We start from the raw sequence: 23736 nt of genomic DNA, 5'->3' as shown, positions 1-23736 counted from the left end.
ATGATACCAGGAGCCCTATGATCCTTAGTTACTGACTTTTAGCACAAAATTAGGCAATGAACAGGGCTGTCCTGAGTCAGAGGAGGGGGGCAGAGCCCAAGGCAACCTCCCCTAGTGCCTCAAGCACAGGGCCATGGGCAACCACCCCTGTCCTGCCCCTTCTCCCTCTCCACCACCGCCCTGACCCCTGTTCCCTACCCGACAAACCTGGCCAGTGAGGTGGGTGGTGGCAGGGGGCATGTGGTGGACAACAGTGGAAGCCACAGTAAGTCACTTCCCCCTGGCTTCCCTCCTCCCTCTGCCCCCACACTCCCAGCCCACTGAGCACTGCTTTTCTGAGGATGGCTGGAAACCTCCCAGCCACCCACAGAGAATGGGGACTCAGTGAAGTACTGCGTGGTGAGTGCTGGGGAGGAGGGAAGACCAAGGGGAGACAAGCCCCTGCAGCTGCTGCCACTGTTGCATGTCTCTGTTGCCCACCTCCTGCTCCAGGTAATCCGCCTGCTCCCATCCATAGGACGGGGTGGGAAGGCCACTGTGGGGCCCCCAATAGTACGGGTCCTGGGGCAGCCGCCCCATCTCATCCTATGGATGGGACATCTCTGGCCGTAAATTATCTGAAATTGATGGTTGTCATATTAACTATTTTAAAGTGTAAAGAACAATTTTGTTTTCCTTCTCTCCCCACATTTATCTCCTTGTGAAAGGAATCTCAATGAAATTTTGAAAAACCACTGAATTCATTTCTACCTACGTTTAAAAAAATCTACGAAATGCCCTTGACAATACAGAAGAAATAATCTTCTTTAGTTAAGTAATACGTGGAACATTCTCATTTAAAGTACAGAACTGCAGTCGGTCAGTGATCTTATTAATGACAAAATTCGTGTTTCCTTTCTCATCTTATATCGTGCTAATTTCAACCCTTTCGAAAGGGATATTCATGAAAAGCTCTTGGAATTTGAGTCACTGAGGGTGCAGATGGAGAATCCGAGAGATGGAGATGTGTAAAGGTGTTGTTGGCGTGGCGTAGGCGCTTGTGGATGAGTCATGCAGACCATCTCAAAGAACACATCAGGAAAGCCTGAATGTCTGACCATTCCATCATGTGTTATGTGAATACCCCATAAGACAAACAGACTTCAGAAATGTTGCTTTTGAGCAATCTAAACAGTTGTTTTCTTTCCAGGTTCTTCAGTTATGAGTCGACAGATTTTCAAAAGAACTCAGCTTTCCAGTAGCCCCCAATTAAGTGACCAGATTAAAAAAAAAAAGTTTCGTATTCACACCACATCTGTTCAGACAAGAAACATTATTCAGAGATTTGCACTCATCCCACCTGGCCACTTGCTAGGGTTCTGTTCCCTTCCCTATGTGTTCACTCAGCACAGTGTGAATTTCAAATGGTGAATTTTGAATAGTTGAATTACTAACTCCAAGATAACAGCCTGATGGCCTGCTTCCCCTGTTGCTTACAGCAGTTTTTCACAGGAAAATGCCATTAGTTTCAGAATAGTTTTTCCTGATCTCCACCAGAATAAGTGAAAGGAGAATCAGGCTTTCAGTGTCCAGACTTTATAGAGGTGGAATGCAGAGAAGTGGAACAGATGAAATTCACCACTCCAAACTTATGACCGGAGTGTCTCTGAATATGAATAGCAGCCACTTATTCCACTGGCAGGTCACCTATGAAGTACGTGAGAACGTCCAAACTGGGTCAGACCAAAGGTCCATCTAGCCCAGTATCCTTTCTTCCAATAATGGCCATGATTTAGAGCCAATGTCATGTGTCCCAGAGGGCATGAACAGATCAGATGATCAAGAGAGCCATTCCCCCATCATCCCTTCCCAACTTCTGACTCACAAAGGTTAGGGACACCATTCCTCCCCATCCTGGCTAATAGCCACTGACGGACCTACCCTCCATAAATTAGTATAGGTGTTTTTGAACCCTATTAAAGTCTTGGTCTTAACACAGCATTCCCTGGCAATGAGTTCCACAGGTTGACTGCACTGTGTAAAGAGATACTTCCTTCTCTTTGTTTTAAACCTGCTACCTAATCACCACAGTTGGTGACCCATAGGTTGCATGGATCCATGAAATTACAGCTCCCTGGTCCTTCCTCTAGCCTGTTCCTTGGCCATTTGCACTATGACCTTCCATGCTTGTAATGTCAATGACATAGCATGAAAGAGGGTGTGGAATCCCTGCACAACAGCTCATCTGGCTGACTCCTTTTATTGCCCCTGTGTGGAATTTTAGTAGGGAGAAGGCCTTGAGCTGTACATTAGTGCTGGATTAAAGCTGTGGCCCCAAAGGCCCCCAGCACCAGGAGCCATGCAATTCTAGTAGATTATCCGTTTGTTTGGTTGTGGGTTTTTTTTGTTTTCTTGTTTTTAAATGAACTTCTAGCCCTTGTGTTGGGAAAGAAAACACTGAAAAGTGACCTGCATATAACTGAGGCAGTGATGTCTGGCTGAGTCTGCAGAGTCTGGCGCAATAGCTCCGAGAGGAGTAAAAAGCCCTGTGCATCTCAGTGGGATGCCAGCTCCAAGATGCACTGTGTTTATGGTCCCAGCAAACAACCCTGTGTTTAGCAGCATAAGAGTGCAGAGAGTTTAGCCCCCACCATCTGAGCAGATGCTTCATCCAGCAACCAGAGTATACTGAGGTGCAATGGGGTGGGGTGTCTTTCTCCTATCTTTTGGGGGTAAAGGGGATACTGCTGCTGCTCCACATGCTTCTCCTGAGAGAGAAGAGCACTGCTGCCCCTGGGGGTGAAAAGGACTACTTCTGTCTAAGAGGAAGGGAAGGCTCTGCTGCCACGCCGTGTCGGTTTGTGGTCATGGCATAAATGCATAGCCATGGGAGGAGAGAAGGCATGTTTTATGGCATGCCTTGGATTCCAAATTGTCCTAAATCTGGCCCTGGCTAAAACGTATCCACATAAAAGATCCGTGTTATCATTTCAAAGAAACAATAGGGGTAGCAATCCCTAATCATTTTGCAGGTGATTCATAAACTGGAGGAAAGGCTAACTTGATTCCCTTCGATAAAGGCAGTGCAGCTCTTGGCAGCTTATGGCACTGGGACAGGAGATGGAAACAAATACACCAGGGTACTTGCTGGGGAGTGTGCTTTGAAAAGAACAAACCTGAACCTCATGCCCGTTAGAACCTCAGCAAGGAAAGAGTGAAGGCGATGGGCCCCAGTCACAAGTAAAGGAGTGATATTCCCCTCCCAGACTAGCACCTGAGGCTAGGTCAATGGACGCATAGCCTGAAGTGTGCTAGGCTTGGCTCCAGTTATGGTCTTGCAGTAGCAAGGCCAATGTTAAGCATGTATCAGAATTTTCTTGTACAATGTTTGTACCTCAGTTGCATCTTTTTACAGAAACTTTTTTGTTTCTCTTTTATAAACATGGCATGAGGAATTTGAACCAAATTTTAGAAGCTACAGGTTGAACCTCTCTAATCTGACACCCTCAGGACCTGACGGGTGCCAGATGAGAGAATTTGCCATAGTGTGAGAGGTCAATATTGTCTATCAGCACTACCAACAGTTCCATTGCTCACTGGGCTTTTAGAAGAAATGTAGGGGTAAATTACAGCTCGGTAACAGCACGGACCACTGTGAGCCAGGCCTGGTGGCTGGAAACAAACTCTCTGGGTCCACAGGAAATTTGGCCACACCCATGATAAGTAGACGTCCGACTAACTAAAATTATGCTGGATTATGGATGTTGCCAGATGAGAGAATTCTGGATTAGAGAGGTTCAACCTATAGTTAATGTGTGTATGAAATGATCTCCAATGTGTGTGTGCAATGTTTGTGTGGCATAGCAACATGCAAACATTTCACTTGTTTAAATAGCATGGCGATCATTCATAATATACGCTTGCGTATAGAGAGAGCGTAATGTTGTAATAATTCAGTACATGCAGGGGAAGATCTGTGCTGATATTGCTCCATTTGAGTTATTTTTTGCACACAGATGCTAGGGCAAATCACACATTTTTTTCTGTGTTTGGAGCTCTCACTGATGACAGTGCATAGATCGATGGCAGCCAGTCAGGGCCCTACATGAGTAATCTGCCACCTTAAATTAGGTAGAAGTGTTTGGGCAGCAAGGGAAGCAATGAGCCACTACAGTGCAGGACAGATTGTCTATGTCACAGTGAAAAATCTGCCTTCTTTAGGAACTAGTATTCAAAAATATAATCTTCATCCAGTTCAGTGGAGCAGCTTTACAATTTACAGCACTAGATAAGGCTAGAAGATGTAATATAAAATAGCTGAAGCAGTTCTTCCCTCTATATTAAAATGCACCTTGAGCAACAGAGCCTTAACTTCCCTTAATGCTCGGGAGTAGCAGATAAGTACACAATTTGGAGCTGAAATGGAAATTTCAGCGACAGCTATGGTTGGAAAGGCATCCGCTGATGCTTAATGTTAGCTGCATTGCCCCACTGATGTGTTTTTTTGGGTGGTTTTGTCACAGAAAAAGGAAAGCAGCTCTGGAAGAATGAAAAGCTTTTGTATCCCAGTTGTTGGATCAGGGATAGTGAGAAGAAAGACATCATTCTAAAGGGAAGTTCTGAGAAGGCGGCTTATCTGAGGGATTGAGTCAGGAACCAGGGAGCTCACCCCCTCATTCAGTTGGTTGAGTTGAACCACTCCATGTTCAGAGTAAAAGAGAAAGTGGCAGTCGAGGAGCCAGCAGGGGAATAGCAAATTGAGCCTTTAGTATTTAGGGTGCCACTCACATTGGATTGTATCAGGATTTGGGTGCCTAACTCCGTTTGTCTCTTAGGAAAATCTCAGCCCAAATCCTTAGTCACATGAGTACTAAGAAGGTAATTCATGCTCTTGCCACAGCAGAGTCACTAGGCCTCACATGGGGCACTCCGTGTGAGGTGTAGGGGTGGGGTAGAGTTAACAACCAGCATTCTCAACACACAGGGGTTCAGAAGACTGCAACTCAGCCCCTCTTCAGCTGCCTCCCCAGCCTGTTTCAAATCTTCTAGCATTGTCATAAATCCAATGCTCCCTTCCTAAAACTCTCCCCTCCCTACATGGCTTGTATGAAACCCCCACCAACCACTCCTTTGTGGCATGCTGCTTATTTGATCACTCCTGTACCATGGGAGGTAACAGGTTTGGAGAGCATTACGTAGGCCTTTAGCACCACAGGTGAGTTTCATCCTGGGGGAGGTGGGCAGAGAAGTATTGCCAAGTGGAGGATAAAGCTCAAAGAAACAAACGAAACCCCTCCTACTTTTCCTTCTATTGCTTCTTGGCCATTAGTAGCCAAACAGCTGGAACACATAGAAGAAAAAATTAATGCCAGTTTTAATGGCCTCCCTCAAAAATATACATTCATGCTGGTTGATTGTATATGATCTGTAAGTGCCAGGCCCAACAACAGGGGGAAAGGGGAGGACAGTTGCACTGGGGCTCAGTGTTTCAAAAGGGCCTGGCGCCCCAGCTGCCGCCACTAATAGCAGCAGTGGTGGTAACTGGATCTCCGGGCCACTTTGAAACACCATGGCAGTGCTGCTCCACCACTCCATGCAGCTCGGGTGGATGGGGAGGGTCACCAGTACCTCAGTGTGAGTGGCCCTAAGGGATGACAGCCCGAGGCCCTGCCTTTTCTGCCTGAGGCCCCGACCCTTCCAGGGGTGCAGAGCTGGGCCCCTCTCCCACCTTGCCAGGAGGCCCATGGTATTTGTCAGCCCCACTGGTAAGTGCTTTGCATAAACAAAAGTAGGTCTGCCTGTAAGTAAGCGTGCGCAACATTTCCCATTCCAAGATCCAGTTTTCAGTTCCTCTTCACTTTGTCAGTCTTTAACCACTAGGCTGAAGTTTACCCTGCTGCTTGTTTGCTCCGTGCCAAATTTTTATTTGAAAGACTGAACGGAAATAGATCAGCCATTACCAGGTGTCAGGTTTGCCCCACACTCACACACAAAAAATTCTTTCAGCTGTGTTGTTGAGGAACTCTTGACATTTGCATGATGTGGAGCAAGAGTTTGCATTTGGGCAGGTTGGTGGCCTTTGTCTCAGGGATGCGCCTTTTGCTGGCTGTGTGAATATGTATTCAGGTTCTTTCATGATTTTATTCGCATAGAGCATGCGCCACCTGAGGGCTGATGGATCTGATCAGGATGTTCCCTGAAAGCGCTCATCCTGGCTCCTGTGGCATTATGCATTAGCACTGAGAGCAGAGAGGCTATTTTTCCTGTGCTGTCAGTGCTCTCCAGGCTGGTATCCAGGCAATGTGACAGAGCAGAGGTTCCCTTTTCACTACTACAGACCCCCAATCACCCCCCAACCATTCACAGACCCTCAGTCACCCCCCAAACCATTCATGGACCCCCATCAAAGCTAATTCTAGCTGCTATGTACAGAGCTAAATGAAAAAGGAAACCACAATATAGATTATCAGGTAGCAATTAATAACATTATTGGAAGATATTTATTTTAAAAATAATAATTCACCATAACTTTGCAATTTATTTAAAACTTATTTGCTATGATCATTCTAATTTATCATTTATGTTTTTCATGGACACCCTGCACTACCCTCATGGACCCCCAGAGGTCCACAGACCCCAGACTGGGAACCACTGTGATAGAAAAGATGTTCAGACTTCAATAGAGGAGGAAAATGGGACCTGGGGTGGAGACTGGGAACAGGAGCTGAGAGAGAGGATGGGTAAGACAGGGCCGATAAAGCAGTGATGAGGAACTAGAGGAAAAGCCAGGTGCGTGGAAGAGACAGGAGTAAGGACTGGAGGGGTTGGGGAAGGAGGAGGGATCAGTCTGTGAGAGGCAGCAGACGGTCTGTGACCACTAGACACTTCTCTCCAGAACTTGGAATGGAACCCCAGATTGTCAACTCTCATCATTCCTCTGTTGTCAGCAAATACCCATGAAATCCAGTTGCAACATGTATCTCCCTTCCCCTAGGTTAGTCTTCATAGAGGATGACAATCTATTATTGCTAACAAAGCTAAAGTGACCCAAAGTCCCGTTTCAAAAGGGACAGTCCTGTATTTAAGCCCTCCTGCAAGTGTCCCTACTTTAAAAAAATGGGCAAACAGTCCCAAATTTCCTGTCTCTTGCCTCCCATCAGTACTGCAGGGTCCATCTACTGGCTGGATCCTTGCTCACCAGCCACCCACCCACCTGTAGATGTGGGGTACAGTGGCTGAGGATGAGGATGTGTGAACAAGTCTGTCTGTCAGGCAAAGCTCCAGCATACAGGGTAGGCTGCTCCCCCTGCTAGTCCAGCAATGCAATCCCTGCTGCAGCCTCCTCCTACCCTGTTCCCAGACAGTACTGGCTGCTCGCTGTGGTGGCTGGTGAGAGAGGGCAGGCGCATGCTGGTAATGTGTCACCTCTTCTGCCCAGTCATTGACCCTTTACGTGCTTCTCTGCTCACTGTGTTCTCCCTACTGTGCCCATTTATCTGAAACCACGCCCCCCCACTCATACATCTGATGAAGCTGGTCTTTGCCCACGAAAGCTTGTGCTCCAAAATATCTGTTAATCTGTAAGGTGCCACAAGATTTTTTGTTGTTCTCGAAGCTACAGACTAACACAGCTACCTCTCTGATACATTGGTCCCATTCTCTCATTGCCCCGCTGCTCCCCCAGTCGCCAGCTCCAGTGGGTACGGCCTGATCCCTGCAGAGAACCAGCCCCTGGTTGAATCATTCACCTCACCAACAGCCTGGCTGGCTGGCTGGCTGGCAGGCAGTCTGCTTCCTTCCGCCACTGCCTCTAGCTGGGCTGGTACCCTTGGAGAGCCCAAGACTCTCTGGTCCATGGTGCTGGCCAGGAGGAGCCAGGCCTTGCATATGCCAAAGCCCCACACAGTGCTGGCATGGGGGAAGCTTCTTCCTCCTCTGGAGTGGCAAGGAAGAAGCCATTTCCAGGTTGCTTGTGCCCCAATCCTGCAGGACCCCAGGCAAGGGAGCTTAGCGCTCTTCACATGCTGCCCCTGCCAAGGTCCTGACCTCAGGGAATGTGGGGCTTCTCTCTCCCCTAAGTAGCGCCCCTACTGAGCCACCTCTCTGGCTGTGTTCACTGAAGCCCCTGCAGCCAGGTTCCCTGGGTCCTGGCGCTCAATGCGTCCTTAGGACTTAACCCCTCCCTGCCTGTGCTATAGCCAGGGGACAGGAGGCAGCTGGGTTATGTCAGAGGGCAGCAGCAGCAGCAGCAGCTTGGAGGTGTTAGTTGCCATTCTACACTGTGCGGGCAGGAAGGGACAAGCTGCCTCTAGGCGTTGGGGGCAGGGAAGTGGTTGGATGGAAGAAAGAACCTCTGGAAAGACACAGGCCAGGTCATCCCTACCCCCAGCCCCTTCAGCTAGAGGCAGCTCCCAGCCCTTCCCTCCCACACAGTGCCCAAAGGATGCAGCTTAGCATGCTCTAGTTGAACCCTGGCAGAAATCTGGGGAGGGGGGCCTGTGACCCTGCATGCCCCCCAGTGGTGCCTTAAGAAAATGCAGTGCCAGATATCAAGAAGGGCAGGTCCCTTCCAGGGTCACAGGCATGGAGTGGGACAAGCACTGGGCAGGGAGGGTCAAGTTAGTCAGCAGCATCCCTGTGTGAAAGAGGTGTAGAGAATGCAGACCTTAAAGATAAGAAGGTAAATTAAAAGAATCCAGCAAGGCAGTACTTCTTTTTTAACAAGGGTGCAGTCAATCTGATGTTAATTTCAACATTCATACTGCATAGTACTAATTGGCTGCCATTGAACTCGCATGAAGAGGAGTAGTTTAACTAGGGCTATATCTATACAGCAGAGCTAATATCAAGATATCTCAGTATCCCGAAATAGCTACTCTGTGTCCCTTAAATGCTCCCTTTATTTCAAAATATTTTTCAAAATAATGGGCAAGCTATTTTGGTATCCCAGTACTCCTCAGTGCAGGAGGAGTAGGAGATGCTTTGAAATAGTGCATTATTTCGACATTTCAACATTAGCCTATTTTGAAATAAACTCAAAATCAGATACACACTTTGCATAGCACAAATTGCATATCTTATTTTGAGCTTAGGGTGCTGTGTAAACATAGCCTAGGGGTCCTGTGTTCAGCAAAGGGAAATACGGGCATGCTACTAACAGCTCAAGTGGCAAAGGAAGTGATGTGGCCAACCTAGCTGATGATCCATTTAAGTGTCAACACGGTGCGCCAAGATAGGATTTTATTTGGGGTGGGGAGGGCGGGGAAGGTCAGTTTGTTTTTTTTAACAATCTAGGAAATTACCTGTAAAACCCCCTACGTTAAAATAATGTTAAGTTTGCAAAGTCAAGCACTCCAAAGTTAGGCAATGCCAGTTAAAGTTGTATCCACAACCTTAATTCAGCTTCCTTGTGCATATGTGTTATGATACAGTTTTTAATTGCATGACCACATACTTTTTTCATTGAGCAAACTTTAATGTAGGTTTGTCAGTGTAATATAAAGTGTCGGTGTGTGTTTGGGGGCCAATACATATTAAAATGAATAAAGTGGTGTAATGGAGTTATATGAACAAAGCAAGCCTGTTCAGCATGATCACAGATTTTTAAACCCTCTGCGTACTATACCACAGCAAGAAGTAATAGTGTTCTTAGTGTAGTTGCCATTTAATCATTTAATGTTCCTGTTGTGTGTCATGTGTTAGATAGTCACTTATACCGGAGTGCTAATCTGCTATCTAATATTTCTTCGTTTAGTTTTCTCTATAATTTATGTTTATCTAAGGTCTTCCAAAATGAAGGCTAGAATTCACCAGCAAAAAAACAACAAAAACAAAAACTGTTTTATTCATACAATATAATTATATACCTTTTCCTTCTCCAGCTTACGGGGAAGAGGTCCCCAACAGTTTACTGCTGCAAACGTTGTTAAAGAAAGTGCTAACTTGGCGTACATGCAAAATATCTAAATATGTTCATGTGTTTTCACTCACAGGTCACCCTGGCCATGGGTGATAATCTAAAGAATAGTGCTGTAGTCATGGGGGAAAAAAGATGAACTTTTTTTTAAATCAGGTACTGGTGAGATCTCCTTTTTTAGGTCAGAATCAAATAGTTATACCAAGCTCACACAGTTGCTGCATCCTCCTGGCCTCTTCCCCATGCCTTGCTACTGTGAAGGTTTTTGGCACAATGTACTCAAAGGAAGAATGTCTTGAGCTGTATCTCTCGGGATCATGCCAAAGAAATACAAATTAATTCGCATATCCAAAAATATAGAGTAGCTGCTTCATGTAAACTACTTTTCATGTTCCATCAAATCTGAGATTTCCATTCATAACTTTTATAGAAATGACTGATTTGGCTTGACGCCTCCATGACTTTCTAGTGTAGCGGAGGGTGGTTAAGGATTAAAAAAATTCTTTTGCTTCCTTTTGTTTAACTTCTTCTTAAAAGTATGTTAGTTCACTAAGCTCCTCAGTGTTACAGGCAAATCCTCTACTGCTACTGTAAAATAGTTTTTCTGGTGCTTTTGTGCTACTATATTGGGGGTTGAGAGCTGTTAGTAATCCCAGTCTTTACTGATTGAACACCAGAATCTCGGAGTAATTTGGTTCTAAAACAAAGCTCACATTTCTGCCTTTAAATTGTTTCATTAGACAAATAGTATGTCTGACCTCAAATAATGATGTTAATTAATACTTAGCACTTTCACAGGTTTTTAGGCAGCTGTGATAATATTCACCTATTATAAATAATTCAGTAAAATGTCAAAGTTGTGATCTAGTGGATAGGGCACTGAGTTGGGACCCGGAAGAAATGACTTCTGTTCCTGGCTCTGTGGCCAGCCTGCTGAATGACATTGGGCAAGTCCTTTTCTGCTCTGTGCATCAGTATCTCTGTCTCTAAAATGGGCGTAATAATGTGTGCTTTGAGACAAAAGTGCTGGCTTGCCAGTTTTACCAGGGACGCTCAAAGCCTGCTGGGCCCCAGGTCTCACTTCCACTTCACCCCTTTCCCCGAGGCCTCTCCCCAACCCTGTCTCATCCCACCTTGTTAAACCCCTTCCCCTGAGCACACCTGGCCTTTGCTCCACTCCATAATTGTAGCACCTACTGCACAGTGCTATATCCAGGGTGAGTAGGAGGTACTGGGAGGGCAAGGGAAGCACCGACTGGCAGAGCTGCCAGCCAGCAGGAAGCCCTGGAGAGAGAGGAAGGAACTGATTGGCAGGACAACCAGCAGGTGCTGAGTATCCACTATTTTACCAGGTTTTTTTTTTTACCCCAGCCCCAGAGCACCGAAAAGGTCGGCACTTATGTTTTGAGTTATACTGGTGTAAAATGCTATATGAGAGAGAGGTATGACTGTTATTAATCACAGTCCTTTCTTAATTCCATGGGCTTCCTATTTCTCATGGTAAGTTATGAGCATAAGGTATGCACGGCAGTGCTGACAGCCACCCTGGGGCAAAGTGGGAGGGGAACGCGCTCTGTGCCCAGAAGGGGTGGGACCAACGACAGAAGGGGTGGTGCTTAGGGCAGTCAGCACTGCCCCCCATTAGCCCACACTGTCCCTCAAAGCCCCACACGGAGCAGTGGCACATTGCTCTGCAGCGTTTCAAAGGGGCCACCAGCTCCCGCCGACACTGGGCCCAGGGCAACTGTCTCCTTTCCTCCCACCCTGTCAGCAGGCCTGGGTATGCAGCATGCTTAACAGAGCCTTGCACCAAAGGTGAATTTCAGAGGATATAACCTTGGAAGAAGGTGGCATGACTCATGCTGTTCACTGTTTATTTCTACTGCACATACGTAGAACTTCAGCAGGGACACTACGTTACACTGTAGTTTGCGTTTTGTTAATGTTTCCACTGGAGAGGCTGGGTTAATTATTTTCAATAAAAGTCCAGAATTGTCTCTGCAATGACAAATTGCCATCATCCATCCATGGTATTCAATGTTTCACTTTGTAGTGGCAGAGATCTTAGCGGTACCTTCTCCAAACCCATGTTATGGGAACCTTTCCTTGGTGTGAAGTCAGCATGGCTGTACAGGTTGCAGACTGGCAAAGAATATGAGCTGATTTATTGGTCTAGAAATGTAAATTTTAACAACAGCCATATTGATTGCCCCAGCATCCACAATAAGACTATTTCCTGGACTCTGGGTGCCTCTATCCCTGATTATAGGGGACAAAGCTCAGACCCAAGAAGATATTTAAGCATGAGTGAAGTGAGGGGAGATCAGTTTCAGCTGAACTGACTGTAAATGCCCCCAAGTCACTAGTCAGTAACCATCCAGAAGCTATCAGAAGAAGGACCCAATATAGCTGAGCTAACGTGTTATGCGGAGGATGAAGAAAACAAATTGAAAAGCTGGACAAAAAATTATTTTTAGTTTCCAAAACTAAACATCTCTTCATTAGTTATTGTTTCTTAAGGAAATGAGGAAATTCAGTTTGTTTTTCACATGAATGCAATTACCACTTTTGACCAGCTCTAATAATTAGATTACATGACATTTTAGGATGGGAAGCATAGACTATCATAGACCCAATAGAAATGGCAAGAGGAATTTACTTAGGTCCTAATTCCTCAACTAGGAGTTTGTCTGCGAAGCAGGAGTTAACAGCACAGTCCTTATAAAGAATACCATGGGATTTTTAATGCTTACAAGTGGGTCAGGACCTCAGATTTACATCCCATTTGGCACTACTTCTAGCAACCAAGAACCCCCTCACTTCATGATGGAATATTGGTCCATTGTTGATTTCAGAGAGAAGAAAGTAAAACTGTTTCTGTCTCATTAAATAGTTTGTTGTTGTTATGTTGTGGCTACAAGAGGAGTTAGCTATTAAAAAAATCTTTGTCAGGTTAGTCCAGAGTGGACAGGTGTTGGCCACTGATCATATGGCCAAAACATTTACCGTTAAAAGGCATCTACTATGTATGTGTAGCACATACTTCTTGTAATAGATTGTAGTGCACATATGCTTTTCATAATGCATTTTATGTGGAAGGCTGACAAAATCAGATGGATTTTAAAGTCTTAACAGTGCACTATTGAACTCAGTGGGAGTTTTGATACTGATTTGAATGGGAGCAGGAGCACAGGACTTAACATAAATAGCTGTATTTATATCAGAACAGCTACTTAAGCATGATGGATGGGTGGAGTTTTTCTGTCATTTAGTTTTACTTCACTGGAATGGTGAGCTTCATGAACATTCTTATCCACACTTCTACACAAGTTGGGCCAAATTCTGCTGTGGTGTTTTTGGGGCTTTTCCACTTAAGGTTCATTGCTCTGTCTAGTCAGGATCTAACTGGGACTGCCGTCACATTTACAAATATACCGTAGTACAGGTTGAAGAACCTGAATCTAGTATTCTCTGGTCCAGCAACATCCATCTTCACTTTGTAGTGGCAGAGGTCTTACCGGCACCTTCTCCTAATACGCGTTATGGGAAACCTTCACTGGTGTGAAGTCAATATGACTGCCAGATGAGGGATGTCACCGGACCAGAGATCCGGGCAGAAGGGTGCATCCCACGTCCTCTGGCAGCCCTGGTGGGGCAGGAGGGGAGCTGCAGTGGAACCTTCATTCCCCCAGCAACCCTTGTGGGACAGCAGGCATGCAAGGCTGAGGTAGGAGTTGGAGCCAGCTTTGCCCCACAGAGCCAAGGCCGCGGACAGAGATGGACCCGGCTTTCCCCTGCAGCCCTGTGGGACAGAGTCAGCTTCCCCCCGCAGCCCTGCAGGGTGGGGGGCAGTCACCCAGGGCTGGAGCTACATCCCCAGCATAGGCCTGAGCCAACTTCTTCTGGCAGCCCCAGGGCAAAAGGTAGGGGTGCAACCCAGTGGTGGGAAGAGGGGTTGGGGTGGTGGCTTGGGGGCCATGGCAGGAAAACTTCCCTTGTCCAGCAAATTCTCTTGTCTGGGACTGGTCAGGTCCCAACCATGGCAGACAAGGGATGTGGAACCTATAATGGCGGGGTTGTCACAACTTCCATGTTCAGAACCCAGGCACTGTGGCAAACACACCAATGCTCCCTTAGAAGTACATAGAATTTGTCTGTACCTATCTGACGACAGAGTTTGGACACAATTACCATGTTAAGAGAATGTTTAATACGTATTGTTTTGATTTGGGGTTATTTTAACCGAAAGGAACATAAAACATGTAACGTACATTTTTTTTTCTAAATTTTGATGTAAACCAACAAAAGGAAAGAAACTCAGAGTTAAGGTTCTCACTCTGTTAATAACACCTCTGCCTGTACTGCAGTGGTACAGAAGTGATTCAGGTTTTCTCACTGTTTTGACACCCTAATTTAATACCTAAGTGCACGAGGTGCCTTAAGGACACCATAGGGAATAATCTCACACTGGCAGGTCAGAAGTACAAACATCCTGGTAGTGCTTTTCAGCCTCTGCCTCCTGTGAATCTGTTGGTGCCAAGGGTTCATGATTGGAACAGTGGGATTTTAATTCTGAACTGTGACTTGATTTAATAAAAATATACACTTTTAAAAATAAGTTTTTGAATGCAAAGTTTTATTGGCTTCAGCACAGACAGTGGATATAGCAACATTGCCATTTTAAACCGCTCCCAAAATCATGAACTCCTCATTGTATTCTAAAACCTAAAGTCAACCAAAAACTAGGACAAATTGGGCTTTCAGGTCACAGATCCAAAGCTCTCCAGTAAAACTAATCAGTTCTTGGATAGGACACACACACACACATTTTTTACTGCAGGACAATCTATGGTTCAGTCAGTCAAATCAAGCCTTTCTGAGAAAAGAAGATTAGAGGCAGTTGTTTAAAATACTTGGAGCAGGGAGAAGATTTAAGCTTTATTACTGACCAGGCTATACAAAATAGTTTATAATGAAAAACCAGCAGTAAAGTTGTACTCACTGAATGAATAGAAAATGTTAACTGAAGACAGAGCCATATGGTGCAGCTTATTGCAAGGACAGATAATGAGGCAAATGTCCTCTAAGTACATGAAATTAGGAGCTGTAAGTTTATGAGATATATGCCGAAAGTAGAAAAAATTACTTGATTAAAAGGGTATAAATATTGAGGGGTGGGGAGTAAGTATAAAAGGCCCATTCAGAAAAACCTAACTTTTATTCATATGGGTTACTCCTTGTGCAGTAACCTTACCATTGTGTATTCCAGATAACAACTGGCAAGAACTAAGGGTGCAAATCTTCTTTTGGTCACAAGTCAATATAATTAATTTGGTTAAACAAAACTTGTGGGGTGAAATGTGACCCCCCCCCGCACCCCATTCCAAAACTCCCATTGATTCTAGTGGAGCTGGGTGTTTACTGTCTTTTCTAAATCCTGGTTAAATGCATGCTGATGCACTACCATGATGCTGATTTACATCACTGAAACCTCTGACACAGGGTCTTTAAATATTCGCCTGCATGTTGGCAGACCCATAAATCCATTTAAAGCCCACCTGACTTGCATGGGGCCCCATGCTAATGCATAGGTCTGCCTGCACTGCACGGAGCTAGTCAGAGGATCAGGGCCTTCATATATTTGAAATCATCACACAGTTAGAACAAAATGATATTAGAAATGGAGCCAGAAATGAAGAAGACATGGTTAATTTTTTTTTCAGGGCTCATAGCATTCCTTGGTGGTATTTTGATATTATTCACCTGCATCTCCTTGAATGTTGGAAAAGATATCTACATAAGGCAAAATGAAACTAACAGAAGGTGTCTACATAAAACTGTATTCCTAGCTGCAATATCTGTCCAATTGACGGTATCTTCATGTCATACCATCTATAAACTTTTTATTTCCCTTAATAGTTTCTACACTCCTAGGCTGTGTCTAGACTAGCCCCCAACTTTGAAGGGGGCATGGTAATTAGGGTGTTCGGAGATTACTAATGAAGTGCCAGCTTGCGTGCAGCTGTGGGTCAGCGATGGCTACTTAAAAGTGCCTGTGCTACTTCGAAGTCCCTTTACTCCTGAGGGACTTCAAAGTACTCGCCGCTGACCCGCAGCTACACACAAGCCGGCACTTTAAAGTTTCACACTTCAAAGTGGCTGAGGGGGAGATTTAGCCTAAAGAAGTACTGCATATGCACCGCAGCACTTTGTTAGTAATCCCCAACACCCTAATTACAATTCCCCCTTTGAAGCTGGGGGCTAGTTTAGACACAGCCCTACAGAAATTCTAGTTTTGGTGTAATGTAGGCAAATTAATTTGTAGTCTTTTGTAATTTAATTGCCATTTTCTAGTCTCAGAACTTTCCTTTTGTTGTTCTCCACTGACTTTTTTGACAATTGCTCCAGTACAAGAGCAACTTATCATCAATCTTATGATGTTAATTGGGTCCTAAGTGGTTGGCTGCCTGTTGCATAATTTGACAAGCTCAGAAATGCCAAAATGCCACAGCGATATAGACCATTTGAGAGGTACCCTGTGCCTGTACTCTATGGCTAATTTCTTTTATGGTGGTGCAGACATTTGAAGCTGAATTAGTACAAAAAAGACACAAATTGCCATTTTCCTGCAAAGTGAATTTGCTCTCTTTATATTTTCTGCAAATGTCAAGCTGCTGCTTACACATTTGCAGACATAATGAAGTTCTAGCAAGTGCATGCAGTCATTTAGTATATTCATTGAGTGATCAAAGTCAAAAGTAAGTCATCACAAAAATATGGAGTTAGTGTTCTTAGCAATCACTGTTGCTCAACTTTAGCAATGAATTCCAGAAATAAAGCATTTCAAAGTAACTAATGTAAAATTAAGGCAAAAATAAATGTAGGGCTTGATTTTTTCCAGGTACTATTCAGTGCAAGTAAGGTGGCAGGTTGCTGAGATTATGAATGATTTCCCCTTGTTTCATACATTAAATACTTAGGATCAGATCCTTAGCTCCTTGAATCAGAGTAGCTGCATTGACTTCAATACAGTGATGCTGATTTACATCAGTGAAGGCTCTGGCACAGGACATTTAAATATTCCCTTGCAGTATCTGCAACCCAAAATCATAAAATTCTTTTAAGATAGAAGAACCAAAAAATGAAATCATCTGGAAGCAAAGTAAAACTGTCTAAAGTCTGTTTTCATTGTCAAATGTAAGTAAAGAACAAAAAGTGAATTGCCAATGAACTTTAACATATTTTGGTTTTAGTTACTGAGGGTCCATTCATGGAAACCTTTATTTGTTACAAGTGTTTTCACTGACATCAGCACATGCATTAACCATGGTGGACCCCATTGTCTTTACTTTTGTGAGTACAGATTTGCAGGACTGAGTTCCTCAAATATAAGATTTCCCTATTGGTCTGTCATTTATCTTTTTAAAATATATTTAACCAACAGTATCACTTCAAAGCTCGTAGGCCAAACACTCTACTGATTTACATGATGTGGAGCTTCACCAATTTCTGTGGTTGCCACACAGTTCAGTTCTGTGCTTTCAAGCAATAATCCTTAAGAAATGATTTGTTACAAAGAGCTTGCTGTTAAATATGATGCAATAGATTCCAGGAAATTATGGTTAGGTTACATGCTGAACTATGGAGCATCTGGACTCTGATGACCAAGGAGCAGCTGATGTCTGATTTGTGTATAGACATACAATACAGTCCAATGAGTTTATATTGCTTTATCAAGTGTAATAATTTTGTTGCTAAAGTCAAGCTCAAAACAGATATATAGCAGTTGATATTATTTAATATTTATGTCACAGAACTGCCCAAAAATATAATAGGGACTTTCTAAATACACAGGAAGGCATAATCTTGTTGAATAATGTCAATGTTATATTCATCTCATTGATGTTACAAGCAAGGCCACTAATCAAACAGTTTATCAAAAAAGGCATATTTGTATTCTTAATAACTTGTCAAGTTACCTTTAACCTTCTATTGTGCTGGTGCAGTAATATGACATTAGAAGGATCTTATGTCTATGGCACTAAGTTAGAAAAGAAACATTATGAAAATAAACATCACGAAGGAAAATGTTTCCAAATCTATGTTGAAAATTCCAACTTTTTATTTAAGACTTATTTCATAAGTTGGGTTGATTTGTGTGTGTCTGAGAGAGAATCTCTCTCTTTTTCTTTTGTAGTTAAATAGAATGAAAGAAAACTTGCTTTTCTTACTCATTGATTCAATGAGCATTTTGCCCAGTTAGAGAACAAGTTAGTGTGGGATTTGACTATGTGTTTCTGAAATTCTGATACCACTATGATAGTTAGTCCAATAAGTAATGTGAAAATTAGAATTTTCATGTTTCAGCCCCTAAAATGTTTCATATGAAATCTAAAATATTATTATTTTACTTCTTAAGAGGTATTAATTTTACCGAGTAATTCTATGCTTCAACCACGTTATAATTTTTTAAAAAATTGTTGAAATGTAGCATATTTCCGTTTTAATGAACTTCATTGATATATTAATAGTGTGTAAAGTTTCTCAGCCATTGTTTATTTTAAATGGGAAAATGGATTAAATTAGCATATTTTGTAATTTGTCATGTAATAGTTCAACATAGTATTAAAGGGTATTCATGTAACTTGAATTTCTGAATGGTATAAAATAAGTATTGGTATGAAATGATAAAGTAGTTGGTATGAAATGAACAAGTAATTCTGTTTCAGTCTTGGATTTTGCTATTTTGAGAGCTCTTCCAACACAGTTTAATACATGCTTGCTTTTAAATGTTGTTATTTCTTCCTTTTCTCATTTGAGATTTACTTTGGATATGCATGTTTATTTTATACAAGTAACATAGGATAGACTGAATTGGGTATGAAGGTTGACTCACGTGCAAAAAAGTAGAAATCCTGTGCTACTAAATCAGAAATATCAGGTTTGTGAAGTTTAACTGTACCATTACATAATGCGGTTCAGCGTATGTGTGTAGCTATAGATGTTACTGCCTGGAATTTTGATGTAAGAACTTGCACAAAAAACAAGCTTTTTAAAATGTATCTGTTGGGAATATCTCAGTAAGGCATTAGAAATTAAATATTTTATTGTCTGAATCCAGGCAAAGTATTGTCTTTCAAAATCTCTCATATATGGAAAGTCATTGTTAAATTACTTGTGTGAGACTGATTTTGTTTTATTGCTTCCATTGAAATCCCTTATTTGTATTTTCTTGTTCAAAGTGTTAAGCAACATTTGGAGGCAAGAATAACCTAGATAGTGAGAAACATCTAAAATTTCTAAATGTCATATGTTCCTCCATGAGCTCCTTTCTCTACTAATCAAATGTAAGCAGTAAAGTACACTAATTAGTTATATAAAGCAACAAAATAACAGTCCAAAAGTTCTCCAGCAGTGAAAAATGCAATTAGGCCACCATGTATTCATTCAGATACAACGTACCCCACCGTGGTATACCACTGTATACCTTTCCTTCATTAACTAGAACATGAATAAGAAGGCATGATGACTTAGTAGCATGTTTTTCACCGTTAGAAAGTATAGTGTTATCTCAAAATGGGATTGAGGAGTCATCCACATCATTTCTATTTGCCACTTGTAAAAGTGATACATTCTACAGAGAAAGTTGTCACAGCATCGCAGGGTTCCCCCTCGTTTTTCCGTTCATTTTCAGAATAAATTTTGTCATGTGTACCAAGACGTGTGGATATGCACCACTGGTAGAAACACATGCTACCCATTGTGAGTGGCTGTGGGTGTTCTGCTTCATGATGGGATGTTACCTGTATTTCTCCCAAAAGGCTGCCCCAGCATTCATCTTACAGGGAACATGGTGGCATAGGGATGTGAAAGATGAATTACGGCATTTCTGTATAGTCAGACTAACTGTTCAAAATGTGTATTTTATAAAATTGGATATCTGCAGTTAAAACAATAAACACATAGTGTTTCTCCCATAATATGTAACTGTGTGTATAGTTGGGCCTGTGATATAAACCTTACTAGTTGTATAGAGTACAATTGTTTTACTTATATTGTGGTAACATTCAAAAGCCTAGGTCAAGATTGGGCTCCCATTGTTCTAGCTATTGCACATATGCACAGGAAATATTGTCCCTGCTCCCAAGTGTTTGCATCTAGGGCTTGGTCATACAAGGAGATGAACACTCGGACCCTGATCTATCAAAGCACTTAAGCATACGCTTAACCTTAAGCATGTGAGCAGTCGTATTTATTTCAATTGCTATTCACTTTAAAGTAAAGAAATTAAGCATTCATGGGATCTGGGACAAAATGAATGTTCTTCCGCAGCATAGTGATGCTGTTGAGTATATTAATTTAATATTCTAAAATATTTTTTCTTTATTCAGGCCAGTTTCCCATTGAAGACTGCCAACCCTTGCCTTGAATTTACCAGCATATGTAAGTGTGATAATGGCTATTTCTTCTAAATTCTGCACACTTCCTTCACAGACTGCAGTGTGTTACGCCAATATTACACAGCTTCATTGCAATACAATGGTTAGTGTTCATACAGTGAAAATTTCAGCTCATGCACCAAATAACTGAGGACATACAGCTCTTTGGTCATGACTTTCAGCTCCTGTTTGTCTTTGAGGGCACTGCTCAGCACTTTCAGAGGTTGGACCTCAGAGAGCACATATTATGTCACTTCTGTTTTATTTGAATTTGTCAAAGTTATATGGTTATAGAGAAAAGGAGTTTAAGAAAACACCTTCATTTTAATGTCACTACACGAATAATATGAAGCAGGTTAAGTGTTTGCAGGATCAAGCTGTCAGGCAGCTGAAGAAGGGAAGGACTTTTCCCCTTGTGTATGTGCCTGTCCCTTGTTCCACCCACCTTCCCAACTTTTCATGCTAGACCAATATCAAATAGAAGCAAGAGAGTGCCAGGAAAAGGAGGTGGGGGATTCTGCCTTAATTTTTTTCCCACATTTTCTGCCAGTCCCTAACTCTTTTGGTACTTTGTATTCACTGTCTGACTTGAGTGACACAAGAAACCCACTGTAGGAAGGGAAGCTTCCTGTGAACTAAGCCTTGTTTCCATGGTGCAGAGTCTTCTATTTAAAATAAATTCCTGTTTTCTGGGGTAACATGTATGTACAGTGATTGTTGTGTATTCACGCCAAGCAAAGGTTACAGGAGGGCAGAAGAAGATAACGATTTCTTTCTTCCTCCAACCCCTTCACACCCTGTAACATTTACATCCTGTATGTTTTAGTTTTCAGCTCTTTGACTCAGAACAAGAAAATCTCATTACTTTTTGGCATTCAACTTAAAGTCAGGGAATCATTTTTGTTGCCTCCTTAGCATTGTAATGAATGACTGACTTAAAAGCCATAGTTTGATTGTTTTTATGTTCATAGTAAATCCTCTGCCGTTGTGTACTTTACCATTTTAAACACCAGGACTCCTGCTAGTTCCGCACAAGTATTTGGAAGGTTTTGTCTTCTAGTGCCTGTGGCTAGAGAGCTTTCTTGCTGTTGGGGGAAGGCGGGGGGGGGGCAACTTTCAGCCCACAGGGCCGCCCTTTAGCCACTTTGGTTTAAGTCTTTTAGGACTTCAGTTAATTCTACAGTACTTGAGTACCTGACTTCCAAGTGATAGATAAATACAAACGCCAGCGAAAAGGTTAGCAGACAACACTGTGTAGGGAAGCTAGCCCACTTATTAAAGTCTCTGACCCAGAGCTGAATTTGAAAGCACAGTTGACAGGCTTTGAGAATATCTCAGTGGAATTTCAGTGATGAAACACACCTCAGCTTCTCACCCCCAGTACTCTGGGCTCAGCCGCCTCACTCCTGCAGCAGCATCTTGCTGGCATTTAAGAGCTCCTGGTGTGACAAAAGCTGTGACAGGGAGGAGGGAGAGGGTGGCAAGTGCTGACCTCAGGCGAAGCACAGGAAGGAGGACAGACTGAGTGAGAAGCACGGTGGAGCACTACATCCAAATGTACCAGCAAGTCAGGGCATTAGCCACAGCATGTGCACTGCAGCCAGCCTGCAGCTCCGAGCGGTGTGTGCCGGGTCACCTAAGCATGACGTTGCTAAGTAGTCCAAGAGACAGCCTGGTAGTCAGAAACCCTTTTAACCAGTGTGTGAGAGAAGGAAATGGGTTATATTACACACACACAACACATTGATATGATTCTTGTACCCTTCAAATTTGAAGGGGGTTAAGGGCTTATTGTCATATGAATGTACTGTACAGTCTGTATGAACACTCTGAATGTGTGTGTTAAAATCTCTACAATCACTAAACCACATGAACATTTCCAACCACCCTCATCCCCTAGAGTTACCAACAGGAAGGAAACACTGGGCCCTTCTCCCTCCCTCCGCCACCCACTTGGCACTTACCAATCCTTAGCACTTGCTGGAAAGTCTGAGGGACGCCTATCAAAATGTAGAGGAGGAGAAATAAGAGTCCCCTGCTGCTATCCACAGCAGAGAGCCTGTGCTCACAGCAAAGGGTGCTCTCCATCTTCTTCACTCCTTTTTAATTCATGCTGAGCCTCTGCCAATTCCTTGCGCTCACAAGCTGCTTGGAGTTAGGTTATATTTCCACCTCATTCTCTTAGTGTTTCTTGCTTGTTGTGCAGAGTATTAGAAGTGTACGTTTCCCAAGAGGTATTTACACATGAATAGCTGTTGCTGCTGGTTTGGGTCCCATTACGCTCCACTCTCTCTTTCTTTTAGCCCATCACTCCCCCTCCATCACTGAGTTGCACACTGCAAAAGGGTCTTCCCAGAGATTATGGATCGATGCTTCTCTTCTATGTTGAGCTCCAGGGGGTGGAAAGTTGCCACTTGAAATGGCTGGAGTGTCTTGCTCATCCGTCTTAAGAGTTAAGTCCGAGAGTAGAAAATAAAAGAAAGAAAGGGTGGGGGCAGGAGAGAAGGGAGTTGGTGCAGAGGTTCGAACACCAGTGTGATCTCCAGCAGATTAACCGGGATCTGAGCCCTCACTCTCCTTTGCTCTCACACACACACGCACAGAACTACTTTATGCTGCTGCTTCTGAGCTGATTGAATCTTTGCTTGCATCCCGATGATACAAGCACATCTAATCTCCCTATTGGCTGGCACGGAAGCTGTTTCTGGATCTGATTAAAGCGGCATTGTCAACTTGAAGCCAGTCATTTTGACCAAACTGAAATAAAATATCATTTCTGCTGCCCACCTGCCCATGAGTTCCCCATTGCAAAATATGCTGGGCTGTTTCGTTTGGTTGCAGGGGTTTTTTTTCTTAATATTTTTGAACCAGCTTATCCTGTTCTCTTTTAAATGTTTTTCCTTCCCCCACCCCTGTTATTGTATGAGAGACTCACACACTCAGCAAGTGAGCGGGTGTGACACAGCAGGGGTCTTTCAGAGAATGGGACTCCAGTCCCCATGGCTGTATACACATTGCTGGGAGCCAATGCAGCTAAGTGCCAACCTAGGCTATAAAGTCCCTACCGACAATTTATATATTTGCTTTAAAGGGACCAGTTTTATAAAACTGAAAAAAAGTGAAAGAATCTGACACAAAATGTAAGCACAAAAAAATAATTGATGATATGGAGCAGTTCAAGAACTTTTTACTATCTGCCCAAAAAAGTCCCAGTCAAGGAAGAAAAATAGCCAAGAATCTGGCTTAGAGGGGAAGTGAAAGAATGTCTCCCAATACGTATATATATATATGTATGGTGTATATATAAGTATGTATGTATATATAAATAAAATAAATCCTTATTGTTCTTAATTCTGCTGGTTGTTTCCTTTTGCTTCACTTATCAATTTTCTACAATTCCCA

At 43.1% G+C, this 23736-nt stretch overlaps 1 protein-coding gene across 1 annotated transcript in view; it reads right to left on the bottom strand.

Moving 5' to 3' along the window:
- Nucleotides 1-22700, bottom strand: part of GRIK1 (glutamate ionotropic receptor kainate type subunit 1) — a 248748-nt gene extending 226048 nt beyond the window's left edge. The window contains exon 1 of the mRNA XM_074983450.1: nucleotides 22299-22700. Coding sequence (XP_074839551.1) covers nucleotides 22299-22422 — 124 coding nt within the window. The 5' untranslated portion in view covers nucleotides 22423-22700. The remainder of the gene's footprint in view (nucleotides 1-22298) is intronic.
- Between the last annotated feature and the right edge of the window lie 1036 nt (nucleotides 22701-23736).

Source organism: Carettochelys insculpta, chromosome 1 (assembly GCF_033958435.1).
Source record: "Carettochelys insculpta isolate YL-2023 chromosome 1, ASM3395843v1, whole genome shotgun sequence".
In the NCBI taxonomy this organism is placed as follows: domain Eukaryota; kingdom Metazoa; phylum Chordata; order Testudines; family Carettochelyidae; genus Carettochelys; species Carettochelys insculpta.
Note: the sequence above shows the minus strand (reverse complement) of the source record. Positions and strands in the feature narration are given on the sequence as shown.